The sequence below is a fragment of the Centruroides sculpturatus genome, unplaced genomic scaffold (assembly GCF_000671375.1).
Source record: "Centruroides sculpturatus isolate CEXI.00-Female unplaced genomic scaffold, Cexi_2.0 scaffold449, whole genome shotgun sequence".
Taxonomy (NCBI): Eukaryota; Metazoa; Arthropoda; class Arachnida; order Scorpiones; family Buthidae; genus Centruroides; species Centruroides sculpturatus.
In genome coordinates this window covers 152,021-171,011 of record NW_019384714.1, presented here as the reverse complement: position 1 = coordinate 171,011, position 18,991 = coordinate 152,021, and the positions used below count along the sequence as shown (strand labels likewise).

The following is an 18,991-nucleotide window of genomic DNA, read 5'->3' as shown; positions in this document are numbered from 1 at the left end:
CCTGTAAATCTTGCATGCCGCTTTATATTAACACTTCCTAGTCCCGATTCTATTTCTGAACGTCTCCTGTTCACGTCCAGTCAAACAAACTATTTTCAACGTTTCTGGAACATTTACGATCGTTCTATAATCGAACCAATATTCGAATTTTATGTTTGAATTTAATTCGAACAAATTCGAACTAATTTGAACATTGTTCGAATTAAATTCGAACAAATTTGAACGAAACATTCGAAATAGAAAGCCACTTTCAACCACTTTCAAGCCCATATCTCCCGCACCCTTATAGCTATCGAGACGCAACCACTCCTATGCATGAATAGAGACTTGGGGCTACTACCACATACAAACACCATTCACGTGCAATGTGTAGTTTTTGCAAAAAAGTGAAATATAGGGACATGCATGTCCATTTTTATATATATATATAGATATTGAACAATAAATAAGTAAATTTTATTTTTCTTATCATAAATATTAAAATAATGATTATTGATAAAATCAATTACAAAACACAATTAAATACATAATAAACATAATGAAATAAACAAAATTTTATAATCAAAAAGATAATAAAAACTTGTTAAAAATATTATTTAGTCTATTAACAATTACATCAGAACATTTAATAAATATTTACTATTAGAGTGCAAAGTACTAACAACATGAAAGACAAAATCAAATGGATACTAAAAACTTAAATTATTTTTAATTCTTTTGTTAACATGTTATTTTTTTGTAACTTAATTTGGGGCTTATGAATTTTTTATTATTATTTATTTATCATCAATTTATAAATATCACAGGTATTAATATTAATATGTTGAAGACTTTACATTATTAAAATATTACACTATCTATACATAAATATATTAAAGCACTAAAATGTTCAGTTTATGTTAACTTTCATATGACTGCTTGTTGTTGTTTCTGATGTTAACTTTTTTGTAGTCTTTCATCAAATGTCATCAAAATTATTCCTGGTTTTGATGACATTCTTTTGAAAATGCAGTTACAAATTTTACATTGATTTAGGTCTGTTGTTATTCAGAAATAAAAAAAAAAAGATTTTTCTTTCTGACTACAGGTATATCCCAGGTTACCTACATGATGTGTTCCATCAAACAATATTTGTGTGAATTGCCATCTCCCATACATCTTTTTTTTCTATTTAAAGAAAGTTTTACATCATGGAAAGTTTTTGAGCAATGATCAATATGGTTTCATGCCCCAGCATTCTGCAGAGGATGCCCTTGTTAAATAGTGTGGTACTCTACAGCACAGGTTCTCAAACTTATTTCGACCACCGCCCACTTTGAGATAAAAAAAAAAATTTAGTGCCTCATATTTTTTAACTTAGCTTTTTACATTACCATCTGTTGCGTATCTTAAAAACAGTTATTGCAAATATAATGTTTAAACATGCATTCTTATGTGGATAGGATAGATAGGGTGTGACCCATATCCTATTTCTGAGATCAAAGAATGTATCAATGAGAAGAAATAAAACTCATATTTAATTAATCACTGAGCTGTCTACTGCCCCCTGAAAGCCTCCAGTGCCCACAAGGGGACATTATTGCCCACTTTGAGAAAGGATGCTCTACAGCAAGAAAAAAGAGATTGATAGTTTTATTAATATTCCTAGATATCAATGGCACATTTGAATTTGAATGATGGCCTTCACTCTTAAAACTTATCAGAGATATCAAATTACCACTAAATATTTTCTACTTGCTCAAGGATTTCTTAAAGGACAACAACTGAGCTTGAATTGGGCTTTGTTAAATATCTTCATCGTAAATAAAGGCTGTCTTTAAGGTTCAGTATCCCCCTACTCTGGAATATTATAAATGATTTGCTAATTAAATAATCAGACTGTTTCTGTTCATAGATTATAAAATCAGTTATATTGTTAAAAAATAATTAATTATTAACAATTTTCCAAATTTTCTTAAAAACCAGATATGTTTTGTCTTTGCCAGAACACCTGGACACACAACACAAAAACTAGACAGATGACAATATGGAAACAGTTGGAACAGATGAAATGTTGTATCAATGGGGATAGCTAAGGATATGTCATAACCTGGGGTACACTTGTATATCTTTGTACCTAGTCCCTGATTTGATTTTTATGGTTCGCATGGTCTTTCTCAAAAAACATTGGAGACCTGATCTAAACCTATGTGATGTTTAATTTAGGGGAATTTAAAGGATGTTGTCTATCAGAAAGACAAAAAAATTACTGGATCTAAAACAAAGCATATCACTCAATGTTCTTAACACATTAATGGCAACAGTGGATAAACCTTGAGGCAGCTAATGGGCATTACAAGTCACAGGTGACTTGTTGTCTATTTCAGTGCAGGGCTGTATGAGACACAGGTGACTTTTGTGACTTTGATTCATTAGTGCATTGTATAGGGCTGGTCATTGCACATAAGACAAAGTTGTTAATAGATTTAATATAAGACACTATAATCTCTATTTCTATATTGTAGTCCAAGGCAAATGTGATTCATAGAGCTCCCATGGGAAATCAAAATTGAGGCTTTAATTTTTTAAAGTAAAAACATTTAACATGCAACCACAAAAGCTATCACTGCAAATCAGTGCCAGTCCGAGGCAAGTTTTAGGAGGGAGCGAGATCCTATTATGGCACCCCCTGGTTGCCCCTAATTTATACCCTTTAATTTTCTTTACCACTGAGGCGCCCCCTAGGACTTAGCGCTTGGAGCGGCTGCTCCATTCGCCCTATGGTAGGGCCAGCTCTGCTGCAAATACAATGCAAAAATATATAAAACTACAAAAATTTGTAAGCTGTATATTAATATTAATGTTTAAATATTCATCTAATTGAGTTTTAATATAATGTTTCATAGCAAAACACATACTTTACAATTTATATTTTCCAAATACTAAGCTAAAGATATAAAAATAAAACTATAATAAAAACTCACATTTATTGAAATTATAATACATAACAGTTTTTCAAATAGAATTTTACATAAAAATGTGATAATGTTGGATGTCATAGAGAATGATGTTTTCTATTAAAACAAGCTATGCAAAGTGTTGGCTGTCCAGGACAGTCATAACAAAATGTTGTCACTTGCTTTGTGGCAATGTTTTGTATCTTTTGACTGGTGGTGTTTTTCCGTGCTTCTGCATAGCAACCTTGGCAACGGCAACATACTTTTCTTGCAGGACCACCTTGTTTCTCCAGAGTATGAATGCTGCATTTACCATTACAAGAAGGTGTCATTAGTTTTGTCTGGACAGAGTCATCAAGTATTTTTTTGTCACCACTTCACAGAACTTCATTATTGACAGATGTTTTTGTCTTGCACTATTGTACTGGAAGAAATGGATACAATGGGCATTGATCATGGAAATGCCCAGTAAATAAGTTACCATTAGCTTTCTGTACTACTTGATACCTCTTTGGAGAGAGGTGTAGTACGATGCCATTTGATCTGACAGATCCACTCCTTTTTTTACATAATTGAAGTTAATGACACATTGTGGTTTCAGCATAGGCTCTTGGGATTTTTTTGATTTCTTCTCAGTGTCAACGAGTTCATTAGTATGCATTTCCACAGTTGAAAGCATGACAATGGGTCTTTTGTTGACCCATTTTATTACCCGGATTCCTAGATTATCCTCTAGCCCACAACTTCCTTTTTTCAGTCATTTTTTTTACCAAATCATTTGGAGCACCTCACATGTTTTTTCTAAGGGTCCCACAGTCTTGTATAAAAATACAAGAAGAGTGCCATTTACTCACAAGCTAAATTTATACTTTTATACTTGTATAAAAGTTGTCAGTGTAAAGGGATCTACCAGCATTGCATACAGACAGCATGGCTGTGTAAAACTCCAGAATTTGATATCTGTTTCCCTGTGTAACCTTGCTGGAATAAGTGTACTCACCTGGCTTGCATAACTTGTAGACTTTGATGCCATACTTTTGTGATATGGAATGCAGAAGTGCAGAAGTCAATCCTTCCAGGAATGCAGAAGTCAGACTCGCCAAGGAATCATTGTTTCATCTATGACAATCTGTGCTCCTGGATTAAATAGCATCTTTGAATTTGTTAAATAATTTGATGAGACTTTCTCTAATTTTGTACAGATGGTCACTGTGGTCAAGAGAATTGTTATCAGCAAAATGCCAAAATTTCAGTAGAATTTTGAATCAATCTTACGGCATTACCAATTTTATGAGGCAGTTCTCATACAAAGAGTCTTTGGACCAATAAAGTCTGATATTAGGCAAGAGAGACAGACCCATGCAAGTCATGATGGCCAAGAACTTTGACATTTTTTCATTGATTGAAGGGCACCACTTTTTCAAATGTGATCTTGATGTCAAAATCTTGCTTGCTAAATATTGATCAGTGTATTTGTTGATCTCATTATATCTAAGATGTCATTGCTGACAAATATCTGATAAATTTTATGTGAATCATCCAGATTAGTGTTACAAAGGTTCAACTTTTGATTTTCTTGAAATTGTGGGATGTTATGAAGTGTCAAGACAATTGGTTGCAAAACAGAAGTAGTAGACTGCTGAATGTTAGAATTATTTCTGTCATTGTCATCATTGCTGGCACCTGAGTTTCATCAGAGGCATCAGGAGGCCCTTCACCTTTGGTTTTTGATCCAGAATATGATTCTGATTTATCCGAGTATAGTTTGAAGTTTGAATCATCTAATTCATTGTCAGATATTCTGGATTCATTGCTGTTAGGTTCATTCATATACTGACTGATTAGGTTATCCGATAACATGTTTCGATGGCTAGACATTCTAGTCATATGAGATGATACTTAGTATGAAAAAATTCATTTATATAATGCAAAATGAAGTTAGCCCAAATCCCATTTAAACCAAATAACTTACAAAAAATATATGTAGTAATGACACTAGTATAAGACATTTTAGCTGACTCACAAAGACTTATGTGAGCAAAGAACTTTCAAGAATGCAGAAACAATAGAAACAATGTGTTTGCACTAAAACCCCATCTTGTGGACACAAGACATATGTGACTTGTACTGCCCAAAAACCACCTTTCACTAAACTAAGCTTTATTTAAAATTAATATATATTATCTCACCTAATGATATAACATCAAATATTTTGAGTATGATGCCTGTAGGATTATTAGGTATCAAATTATATGCTCCCACTGGAAAGAAAACAAGCATTTTTGTATGTTGCCCTAACTAGACATCTGTATGAGTCATGTGTTTCTTGTATGCCATTAACGTGTTAATATTTCACAAGAGACTCTGCTGTCAATCCTTAAGCATGCTATTATATGGTTTTAAATGGTATTAAAAAATGAAGATGGACATATCAAGCATGTTCTTTTTAATTGAATAATAAAGATGTATAGCTATTTCTGTGTGATCTATTTTAGCCAAGTGCTGATTTTTTCCTTGGTGGCAACTTTTGAAACTTGCTTCCATGGCTTCAATAATATACACCAAAAATTTGTAAATCTGATTAGAGCAGTCTAAAACCAAAACTACTTAACAGGTAAATGTATTTTATAGACATCTTGTACTTAAAAATAAAAAATTATAATACTTTGTAATTATTATGTTGGGTTTAGTGGGTTATACTCGGTACACACCAGTGGCTGTGTACTATGCCGGACCAGAGTCAAGGCATAGCAACCAAGAACTAAAATTAAATAAGTTTGTCTGTGTCTGTATTCAGGAATTTCCTAACAATATGGCATGTATTCAATATAGTGGCCTTCTGTAGTGTGATGTGTGTATTTCTCTTCAATTGTAATGTTTTCAGGCTTTTGTGTAGTGTGTGTGGTATCACACCTGTACAGGAGAGAACGGCAGGCACAATAAGCACCTTATCCATCTTCCACAGATGCCTTATTTCCTGGGCGAGTTCTGTGTACTTGCTGATTTTTTCAGTGCATGTGTTTTGTACATTGTGAGTGTTTGGAATGGCTATGTCTATAATGTATGTGATTTATTGTGTTTGTCAATGAGTGTGATGTCTGATCTGTTGTGGTAAATTGTTTTACCTGTGATTATGGCTCTGTCGTAGTACATTTTGTGTGTGTTGTTTTCCAATACTGTCTGTGGAATATACTTGTAGTATGGTTCGTGAATGTCTACCAATTTGTGTTTCTTTGCAAGCTCTTGGTGTATTATATTTGCTACTTGATTATGTCTGTGTAAATAATCTGTCTGTGCCAAGAGCTTGCAACCAGAAGTGATGTGTTGTATAGTTTCTGGTTATTATTATTGTTATTATATTTTATGTATTATGTAAGGAATACAATGTTTAAACTTTTATTTTTTTATCTATATCAGTGGTTCCCAATTAATTTTTCCTGTGTACCACTTCAAGAAAGAGCTCAAACTCGCGTACCCCTTATAGCAGAAATTCATATTAATCCATACTAATATTATAAATTCGAAGGTAATTCTGTCTGCTGTCTGTCTGTTACCTTTTCACGTCTAAACCGCCAAACAGGTTTTAATAAAATTTGGCACAGAAACAGCTTACACGTTGAAGATGGACATAGGCTACATTTTACTATGAGAAAATATCTTACTCCCACGTGAAAATTCAATATAATGCAGGCGAAGCTGTGGGTAGACAGCAAGTGATTAATAGAATAAGTTTTTTTACATTTATTACCTTTAAAATACAATTCTAATAATAATGAAAATAACAAAGTTATTTAATTTTAATGTGACAAATGTGCACAATTTTCTTTGCACAACTTTGTAAAATCTGGTTGCTTTTTGGTCAGCTTTGGTCTCTAGTCATCTTCGAGTCGAAGTCGGTGATGATCATTGGCGTAGCCAGAGTTTTGTTATGGGGGGCCTAGTAGAGGCCAGCCTGACACAAAATTGAATTATTTCAAATTATTGTTCATTAAAATGAATTTCCATAGGAATTGACAATAATTTAACACACATGAAAACGAGCTGATTTTTGGCCATGACAAACATGGCCGAAAATCAGCTCTCGCAGACGTATGTTGCGCAAAATGGTAGTAAATATTTTATTGCTGCTTCACTGACATGATAATAATGATAATTGTACAATTTTTTTTTCTTGCGTAAGAATTTAGGTATTGTCACAAATGCATTTTTTAAAATGAAATTTCGAGAATATTTTTAATTATAAATAAACGAATTTGTGCATTCCACATTGTGTTGTAAATTGCCGAATTTTTCATGGTCCCCCATTATTTTTTTAATTGCTTCATCTCATGCATTTAAATTTTAAATCGACTGATTTTACATTGCTGCGCGTACCCCTTCATGCAATTTCGCGTACCCCCAGGGGTACGCGTACCACTAATTGGGAACCACTGATCTATATTATATTCATGGTTTAATAAAAACTGCTTCAATAAATCTTATTAAAAGTTTTAATATTTAAAATGTTCTGAAAAATTACAAGTAAAACATTTTTTTTTACTATATTAACAGCAAGCTAAGGCAGAACAAGAAGAAGAATATATAAGCAATACACTTTTAAAGCAAATTCAAGCATTGAAGAAAGAAAAAGAAATTTTAGCATTGAATTATGAACAAGAAGAGGAATGTTTGACTAATGATTTATCCAGAAAATTAAATCAAGTAAATATTATTTTATTTATTTTTTATTTTATTTATTATGAAGTAAATCAGAAATTTACCAACATATGAGATAAACTGATACAATGAATTTGATCAAAACAGCTATTATTTTTCATCAGTGGTGATGGAAGTACTAACTATTGTTCTGTTCACTCATGGATCATGCACTCCACTTAAACTGAGTAGTTTATAATGTAGAGATTTTAGCTATTGTTTTTATGTAATCGTTAGTTTCATTTTAAACACATTGATTTTCCTCTTAAAATGTTAGAAATTCTGGCAATGTCAAATATTTGTATTTAGCTTGAATATAGGAATAAATGGAATATAGCACTTTATTTGATATACTTTTTTATAATATGATATAAAGGTTTGTTTATTAGTTTTGTACCTTATTAGAACAAATTGTACACATATTTAAATGTTATCAATGTGACTCATCACTCTGAATGTGTCTTTCTATTCTATTTTATTTTAAATAAAGCAAATTGATCAACAAAAACATCTGTGCTTTTAATATGTTTTTAATAAGTTATTTTAATAAATATGACTTTAAACTGTTAAAGTTGAAGTATATTGATAGAAATATTTAATTGATAAGAGCTTAATTAGTATTCAGATCAACATATTTATTCGTTAATTATTCAGATTAATTATTAAAAATAATCAAATATAATAATCCACTATTATAATAATCCACTATTATGTCAAGCTCAATCTTGCTAAATGTAAGCTAGTTAGTTATCAACAGCTGTACTTACATTAGGTTAATTAATAACTAATGACATAACAATGTTTTGCATTTATAATCACAATTTCATGGCAATACAAACTTATCAATACACTTTATAGTATTTTATTTACATTTTTTGATAGTTTTCAGTACACTTTTGTTGTTATTAAATGTAATTGCTGTCCAAATGTTAATATATCTTCATAGTTTCCCAAACAGATAATATTTACACTCCTATTTGTGTTTCATCTTGTCTTCATCCTACCACTTGCATAATAATGAAATTAGTTTATTTGATGATAATAATTATGAAATACGTATTTTTTATATACCCTATTTAATCCTTAATATATTCCCAGCTGTTTAAAGAATTTTATATATTCTTGAGTTAATAGTGTTGCTAAACTGTTTAGGTTAGTTTAATCATCTTTCTACTGAATATTAATTCAGTATAAGGGGTTTCAATACCTTTGTATTGAAACCCCTTATTATTTAAACTATTTTACCATTATAGATAAAATATTCATATAAATTACCTTATTCAAATAAAATACATATTTATAATATATCAATACATAGCAATTAATTTCCTGTGCATTTAACAACAAAATAATTATATGAATACTATAAGAAGATATATCATAAATTAGTCTCTAAATTAAAGTATGGAAGTTTAACTAAAACATAAGAATGGAAACAAAAATTAATACTTAATATTGCAAACATTGAATTACATATTAATATAACAAGAGTTTTAATGAAAGGAATTGATTATAATGGACCAACAAAACTTTCCAAAGAAGATTTAATAGTAAATATAGAGAGTATAGTAAGAAACATAGATGATAGATATAAAGTGGACATTATGGAAAAATTACAAAATATAGTTATATGATATAAAATATTGAAGAGAAGAAATGAAATTTTAAAATAATATGATTAAAGTTAATAACTTTTTTAAACAACATAATACAATTATTAAATAATTGCATTAGGCATAATTAATGAAAATACATATAGAGAATTAGAGCAAGCTCCAAAGAAAAGAGATAAAACAAAAATAAAAACTAGGTACTTTTGAATTAGCAGGACACTTACTATTTTTTTAAAATTGAACTTTTATGTATAGTACTTGGATTTAGGCCTAGTTGCATTTGACAAAAATCACAATATGTTAATTCCAACGACCATAGATATATGAAATGTATGGCATTTAAAAATGATATGCGTGATCCTACAAACCAGTTGTTGGTTTTAATTTCCTTCTTTTCATGACATGTTCTTATATGACATCTCCATTTAGGATTATCTGATGAGCAAAAGTGCAAAGACATTTGGTGATTTATTTTAATATATATTTTTTGGCAACTTGGACATTAATTATTAATAGGACAATTATACTGGTTTTTAAGTTTTTATGCAACATTTGAGGAAGAAGTTCTTAAAGAAAACAGTTTCTTTATTGAGCTACCTGTCTGTTTTCTTTAAGAACTTCTTCCTCAAATCTTGCATAAAAACTTAAAAACCAGTATAATTGTCCTATTAATAATTAATGTCCAAGTTGACAAAAAATATATATTAAGAAACTAAAGGACAGTAAGGCAATAATAATTACATTTGGTGATTCTTTGTGCAAAATTCCTTATTTTTGAAATAAACTAATAGCACCTTCTTCGTCGTTGGGCAGATCCCATAATGTATAATTCATTTTCAATAAGTATTAATAAATCAACGTGAAAAAACAAATACTTGCTATACAAATGCTACAAACAAAAAAAATTAAGTTAAATGAAGACACTTATTGCAGATGTGTAAAACTATTTTACATAATCATGTGAAATTTGTGATTATAAATGATGACATCCCATCTTAGAATTGTAAAAATTAAAAAAAAAAAATAAACATAATAAATAATAAAAAATCAAAATTATAAATATAATAAATGTTTATAAATAATTACAATGACAATTGTAGTAGAATAAAATGTATTTTCACTCCATAAAAGCATAAATAAAGTGATTAAAGCATGTAAATATGCTAATCGTTTTATTGAAATTAGTGTAAAAATAGTATGCGTGTTAAATTCACAATCCTCCTTCATAAATTTTTAAATCCTATTAACAGAAATAGTAAGTTTGCTTCCTTTTTCACTTTAAACATATAATCTTTTGTATAATGGAAAAATTCAGATGCATTTGTGATTTAGATTGCATCTATTGACTGGTGTCCTGCTAACCAAAAAGTACCAAAATTTAGTAATAGTTCATTGAAGGAACAAAAAAAATAAGTAAGAGGAAGCAATTCATACTGTATTTTTGCAGAATGACAGGTATGCTGCATATAAATGAGGGAGACCAGCATGCTCGCAAAATTGCAACTAAAATATAAAATTAATCAGATCTAACAAAATTAGTTGTTAATTAAACGTTAAAGAAAACATTCTTTCAGTACAATAAAATAACATATTGAGATAATTTACTGCAAGTTTCTTAAATTTAATGTTTATTTTTGCATTTTTGAATCATATAACAATAAAAATACACATAAAAAAAGTAATTTTTTTACTTCTGCTGAAGTTTAGGCTTTTATTTCAACCTTGACTGTTTGGTTATACAAAGTGTAATGTCCCATGGGCATCAGATGATCACATACCTTACTTTTTACAAGTTTCCTTGCCTTGAAAGTTTTATTTATTTATTTTTTCGATTTTAATTATTATTAATTAACTTTTTTGATGAATTTTTATATGTTTGTATTACCTGAAGTTGCAGATAGAAATGTGTAAAACTTAATTTAAAAAATATGTTTTACTTAGATTCAAAAATTCAAAAATAAATTAAATATTATCGGAAATGCTAAACTATAAGTACAGTGTGTTTTACATTATTATTGCAAACATAAAATCAGTCCACTACTAATGTCACTAAAATTATAAACAAGCAGACTGGTGTGGTAAGTCTTTTTAAGACAAGTGTTCTTAGCCAGGGTCTGTGGCTTGGAAGGGTATAAATCAGTTTTAACTTTCCTATATTTTAAATGTATCGTTAATTGTTGTGTTAAGAAAAAATCACATACAACGTCTATTACTATATATGTTTTTTTATTTTAATAAATGTTTTAATAACTGTTTCTTATGTAATTTTATTTTATGCACTTAAAAATATTCTGAGAAAGGAATTCGTAACCTTCCACCTGACTGGAAAAGGGGTCCATGAAACAAAAAAGCTTAATAACTCCTGTTTTAAGATATAGCCATTCTAATGCTTTATTGATGTTTATCGATAAAGGATAAGAAGTTTTATAGCTGTAAATTCTTTAAGTAGTAAATGATTAAGCAAAATGCATATAATACAGGATAAATGGTTTTTTTTTATTTTTACATTTTAATTGAAAGAGGGGGTCTCCAGGTTCCACTCATAGGTATGACCTGGAGGTTGGAGGAAAAAAGTTGGTGAAATGGGAGTAAAGGAGATGAAGGATAGGGGATGAAAAGGGGGCAAAGTGGAGAAGATAGATGAGTGTACATGGTACCTGCATCACAAATATTGAAAGCATAACAATACATATTACAGATAAAGAATTGACCGAAATACTTTGATGTGCCCCAAAAAGCTGCGAGTACATAAAAATGTATATGTATAGAGCTACAACATAAATATACATAATAATTAACGTGATATGTACAGTGCGATTTTGCTTACAAGAAGTATGCAGAACAAGAGGACAAGAGTAATGTACACTGAGTAACAGTTTACAGATGGTAGTACATTGCAACAAAAGCAACAATAATATACCTCTTGAATGCATAAGAGGTTTATAATTGGTGTTAGACATTGTACAAAATACAGTTGCAGAGATAAGTAGGTTAATAATACACGAGTATAGAAAAGTTACACAAACATAAGATTAGTGATGCATACAGAATGGTAAAGCCCGAGATTTACAATGGATTACAGAAAACATTACAAACAAATATAGATGATACTGCACTGCAGTACACGAGCTTGGAGTGCACATACAGGACACACAGGTACCAAGCAATGTTCCCTCTAAGCTGCGCACTGCTCAAATTGTTGCCGCACACGAGAATTTATGTGCCGTGCAGGCGAGCATGCACACCCATTTGAATTGTTGTTTACTTATTTCTCACTCTGTCTGCAACATGATTATTGCTGCGTATATTTTGATTAAATACATTAAATCATTGACAAAAGATAATATTTCGTATAAAAGTACCATATTTTGACAAGTATAAGTCGCTGTCGAGTATAAGACACGCCCCTATTTTGAGACAGAAAATTTAGAAAAACTTTTTTAATGGGAGATTGCATTCTATTCATTTTTTTATTCAAGAATGTGACGGATGCATTTTATTCATTTTTTTTATTAAAAAGATGCATTTTATTTGTTTTTATTCAAGAATATGATGATGGATGGGTGAATTGACACCTTTATTAAACTGAAATAATTGTCATTTCTTAATGTAAACTCAGAAGTCACGCAATGACAGTTGACAGAACATGGCGACGATGACTCGTGTGTCGCTATTCTGATAATCTAGGTACTCTAGCCATTCGGTTGAGGGACCATGTGCTTAACGGATCACTGCACAGGTTGGNGTGCCGCGCAGGCGAGCATGCACACCCATTTGAATTGTTGTTTACTTATTTAACACTCTGTCTGCAACATGATTATTGCTGCGTATATTTCGATTAAATACATTAAATCATTGACAAAAGATAATATTTCGTATAAAAATATGTTTTAAAATGAATTTTAATCTCTACTTTATAATTAATTATTTTAATTTTTACAGGAAAAAATAAGATTATACTGTATATATATATGCCCAGAAAAATTTTTTGCTCAGAATCTGCTCAGCAAAATTTTTTTTTGCTCAGAGAAGTATATGTTCCGCTCATCTACAAAAAAAATTAGAGGGAACATTGGTACCAAGAGTGCATGAACACGATTGCACAAGAGAAAACGGTGCTACTTACCCTGTTACACAATGGAAGAACAATCTGTGTTACATAATGGAGCAGCAAAACTGGGTGGAAGCCTGGAACAATTGTCAGAGAAAAAGTTAGCCAGTTGATCAATCATTTCTAGCAGACTGTTGATCGCATGGTGGGTTGAGTGCTGCTGCTGTTTCCAGAAACTTGAGATGTTGATAAACATTCAAGTCTTTCATGAGTCTGCTGTTAGGGCATGGCCAATTGTTTCCAGCATGGAGCACATGCCCCATGAGACTGTCTCTTTTCTGTTAAAAAGTTCACAGTCCCATAGATAATGCTGGCTGTCTTGGGTTGAAGTACTGTTGCAGGGGCAGATGTCCATGTTTTTAAGATGAAACATTTTTAAATAGCTATTGAAATTACCATGTCCAGTAATTAACTGGGTCATGGAGGTTGGTTCTAAGTGTTACCATTTAAGTCTTTTGTTAACGTTTGGGATAAAGGTGTGCGTTAATCTGCCTGTAGATCCATTATCCCATTCTTCTTGCCATTGACCAAGAGCGAATTTCCAAGTCCATTGCTTGATTTGCAAAGCAGGAATTTTGTTGTAGCAAGGAGTAAGGCTGGAAGCAGCAGCCTGTTTGGCCAGCTGATCAGCTTTCTCATTTCTTGGTACACCAGTGTATCCCCGGACTCACCTAAAAGAAATCACATGCTTGTGGCTATTGGTGCTAGGATAATACTGTCAGTGTAGATGGTTATAGTTTTGTTGCTAGGGAACCAGTCAAGGATCCATTGCTTTGACAATGGCCAGGATTTCCGTCTGCGGCACACTGCAGTGCGGACTCAGTTTGAAAGCAAATCTGTCGGGGACACCGGTGTTATGATGGTAAAGGATGATGAAAGCTGCTCCAACATCTGCTAGATTCTTTGATCCATCAGTATAGATGGAGATGTCGCTGTCAACATTTTCACTTAAGTAGTTGTCACCAAGAATAGGATAATTTTCATAATAGTTGGAATCTGCCAGCTTGTACTTTATGCCAAAGTTAGCAATGTTGCTCTTTATGTGGTCTGGAAAAACAGAGGATGTTGTTATGACTATTGCTGCTGTTGGAAACTTTGCCATTCATTTTGTTACAGATATTCCAGTTCAACATAGCCATCCTGGCTTTAATATACACTGGAAGGAGAACTGCAATGACAAGCAGGGCTGAAGTAGGTGCTGTTCTGTATGCTCTACAAATACGTAGAGCTGCAATCCTCTGTGCCTTTAGGAGTTTGCATTGAATGTACACAGTTTGGGTGGTTGCTGCCCAGATAGGCTCAGCATACAAAAGAATAGGCTCTATGGCCTCCATGTAGATATAACGTGCCATATTATAACATATTCTCCAGGTGTTTTTTTGTGATACTGTTCAGAGCATTAGACACCTGAACAGCTTTGGCACTCACCATGTCCATGTGTTTAGTCCATTGGAGTTTCTGCTCAACAACAAACCCAAGATTAGTGAAATTAGTTACTCTTGGAATCCGATGCCCATCTATAAGAATCCTAGGACTTTTCTGGAGTGGCTTTTTTTTTTTTGAGAAAATAATATACATGCACTTGTCATAGTTGATTGGGAGGTTAACACTTTTACTTCAGTTGGAAACCTTTTCAAGTAAATTATTACAATGGAGAATTGCAATGACAAAGTTGACAAAGTGATTCTCATGTTAGACAAATGTTATTGTCTGACATGAGAATCACTGTGTTGTCTGCATACCCTTGCAAAAGCTGATCTTTTGGTCCATTGAGAATTGTTAGGAGGTCATTATGTACAATTGTCCACAAGCCAGGGCCAGCAATTGAACCCTGTGGGCAACCTTTGGTAACACGATGGCAGTATCTAAAGTTGGTGGTGTATCAGCCTGCCTGCCTCTCATTTATGAAACTACTCATCAGGTTGTATAAGTTGTGGGGGCAGTTATAAGCCTGCAGTTGATGGAGAATCACCGGCCACCAGAGATTATTGAACGCTCTACGGAAGTCAATAGACACAAGAAGTGTGTGTTTACCTTCTTTTTTGGCAGAATTGATGTACTCGATAATGTTGGATAGAGCAGTAGTAGTAGATTTTTCAGGTGTGAATCCATGCTGGTGGGGACTTAAAATGTTATTTCTCCTCAAATAATTTAAAATCGTATTGCTGATCAGCCTATCAAGGATTTTCCCCATTACAGGAAGGAGGCTGATAGGTCTGAAATCCTTTGGGTGTTTTGGATTATCATTAGGCCTCTTTTGAATGAATTTAACAGATGCCCTTTTTCAGTCAGCAAGGAAGCACCCAAGAGAAAGGCAGCAGTTTTACAGAGTAATGAAAGTAGTAGGAATTGCATCATATGCCTCTCTTATCATCTTCCCAGTTACCTGATCAATGCCTGGAGCTTTTTTAATTTAATGAGTTTAATAGCATGGGGTATTTCATTATATGTGAATGGTCTGTTGTCCTGGTCTTTTGATGCCACATGGCAGTTGCTGCGCAATTCTCGCTGGGTGTTAGTATCAAGATCAGCATCATCAAATGGAAAGTGATAGTTGAAGAGCTCGTCCATAGTACTTATTAGGGAGTTGGTGTAAGTGCCCTCCGCCATAAGTACCGTAGAGGGTATTTCCGCCTTGTTTTCCTCTTAAATGCAATATAATACGGCTTGCTTCAAGGGGTGTTGAAGTATTCGCAGTATCTTCTGCACGCTTGATGTCTTTTACAATTTATTAAGGTTTTATAGTTGTTAAATTTGGCAAAGTAGTTGGCCCTCTGGATTTCTCTCACGTTACCATCTCTTTGTCTCTGATATGTTCTATGTAGCTTACGCACTTCCTTTCAACACTAATCAAGTTCATTATCCCACCATGGGGCTTTTGTATTCTTTTTGTTTTTCTTATGGTTTGCCCAGTGGTAGCTATGGAGTATGGTCTTAGTCAGGTCAGAAACACACTGGTCAATTCCATATTCTGTCATACCAGTAATAGGAGAATCCATGACCCAGTTGTTCTGTAGCAGATGTAAGTGGTTCCAGTGGGTACAGCTGTAGGTGGTAATATCTTTGATCCTATTGATTTCAATGTTTAGTTCAATTTTAACATAATGATGATTACTGGAACTCGGTTCTTCCATAGTTGAGCAGTAATTAATCATGGGAACCATGTGAGCATTAGCTAATGTGACATCCACCCAGCTTTCTCCCCTAGAAGAAAAATAGGTCAGGAGAGGACTGGTGTTGCAGGATGTCAGTTGAAGAGCCGCTATCAGTTCAAACATGCAATAGCCTCTCGGATCTTCTATGGGACTATGCCACAGGAAGGATTTAGCATTGGGATCACCACAGATAAGCCATGGGTGGTCGGTAATTTTGTTATTGGTGTTATCAAGGTCCTCTAACAAAGGCTTGATGTTTTCAAAAGGTAAGCAGTAGATAGAAGAAATATAGATGACCATGTGCACTGTACTGGTTGTAATATAGTGAGTTGAGAGATGTTGCATGAACTGTACAGTTAGGCTAGTATCTCTTATAAGGATGGCCATTTGATGTTATCATTAAAGCCTCTGGGAGGAATAACATTCCAGTTGCTGTAATGTGTACGGTAGCCATTAAAAAGGTACGGTTCCTAGACCACAATGATGTCTGAGTGCCAGTCCTCTGCAGTTTTGATGACCAAAGAGGAGGGGGGCTTTGCCCTTTTGGAGATCGATCTGCAGAATTTTCAGGTTGTTATGATTTGACTGAGTGGTGATGATGTGGAAATTAAAGGCCATAATTAGTTTGACTGACTGTGTTAGATTTGATTCTGTTGGTTATTGGGCAAGCAAGATCAAAAGCATTGTGGTCAGTTTTCAGCTGCTTTCTTTCTGGTTGAACTTTATTAGCGGCTTTGCAATTAGTACAACAAGGAGCCTTGTTGAGGTGTTGGCAGTCAGCAAAACGGTGCTGCTTGGCACAGTGACTACTATATCTAAGCTCTCCTGGACACTTACTAGCGTGGTGATTGTAGCCACAGCAGTTATAGCAGCAGAGAATCGTGATATAATCATCTGCTTTGATATTGGCTCAAGCAATGGAGAGATGTCTGTGGGAGACAATTAACTTCCTGATGTGTAGCAACACTGCTATAATGACATGTTGACAGTTTTCCTTTACCCTCCCTTTATGAATGCTAGTGCTTATTCTGCAGTTGGAAAGAAAATCCTTCCCAAAATCCTCATGAAGCATTTTGTTTTGTTCATAGGATGAAGTTAGGACAGATGCCGTCATTTCTTATTTCTCTTATTGATTTGACACTCGCTTTAAGTTGCTGTGGTTTTATGCTTTTCATTATGGTGGCTTTAATCTTTTTAATTTCCGGTTTAGATTGAGACTCATTGTTACCCTTGGCATACACAAGCACAGCATGGCTGCTGCTCATGCCTTCTTTGTTTATTTTCTTGCCAAGAGTTTGATTAATTGCTTTGGTTATGCTGCTTAGCTGGATGTTATTGTTTTGACTTAATATATCAGCACAGGATAGCTGTACTGGTATGTTGCTTCTTTCACTCGGCCTGGAAGTGGATTCCTGCTTTGAGCATACCTCGTGTAGAATCCCAGAGTTGGCCTCCACATGAGTGAAGTTGAGAAACTCTCTCTAACTTCCATTTTTTCCTCAATTTTTAAGTTAGGGCAGCAGGACTCTGGAACTAGATCCAATATGCTCACCAAGTGTAGCCTGGCCTCACGAAGAATAGTATACTCAGGGTAGCAAGGTACAGTACCTCTGGTGAGGTAGCGTGTGGGTCTGAGTGAGAGGTAGATTTGGAAGATGCCATCATGAATGGCAAACCATATGATCACAACACAAGGACAAATAATGATAAATAAGAGCACATTCTAGCTAAACAGTATCTTAAGGACTGGTGATAGGGTGAACAGAATGATAAGAAGCACAAAACTAAATCAAAACTGACACTAGGTCCAAAACAGAATGGCTTGCTTTATGACTGAACTTCTCACTTAATGACTGAGGGGGGGAGTGAAGCAAAAGACCATAAGAATTAATAATCAGACCGAAAAACCAAGGGAATAGTGCAAATGATGCACCCAAAGCAAAAGTGAAGTAAAAGTAGCGTAAGTTAGGGTTGAGTAGAGTATTAATGTGTATGATCAGGTTATGGTCCAAGATGAGGAACAAACAATGACCCTTGTTTAGCCCTCAAGTACCAGCCCTTTTTTCTAGTGTGCAAATAGATGTAGAAGAATGAAATTTACACAACAAAAATGCCCATCTCACAATCACCCGAAAATGATGGCCAGAAATGAAGCTGGAAGAATGTCCTAAAATTGGACCAGAAGTGACAAAAAAAAAAACCCCTTATAAAAGCAGAAATATTAAAGTAATATATTGTCTAACTGAGGAAAATAAGCCGTACACAACAGTGTAAACAAGAGATTGCTATCATGAATGAAATGTAAGGTAGGTGCTGGAAATGGACCACAAAGTGGACCGCGTGGACACCGTAGAGAAATAGCCATAACTTTGTTAATTGCGCACTGATTTTGAGAAATGAGATATTAAAATAAACCATTTGACACCATCAATAAAAATATATACACAAAACTCACAATTAAGCAGGTAGAATGCTGATATG

At 33.3% G+C, this 18,991-nt stretch overlaps 1 protein-coding gene across 1 annotated transcript in view; it reads left to right on the top strand.

Moving 5' to 3' along the window:
- The window catches only part of LOC111627900 (coiled-coil domain-containing protein 6-like), a 53,200-nt gene that overhangs the window by 6,101 nt on the left and 28,108 nt on the right, over positions 1-18,991 (top strand). The window contains exon 2 of the mRNA XM_023371580.1: positions 7,488-7,637. Within this exon, the coding sequence (XP_023227348.1) occupies positions 7,488-7,637 (150 nt within the window). The remainder of the gene's footprint in view (positions 1-7,487; positions 7,638-18,991) is intronic.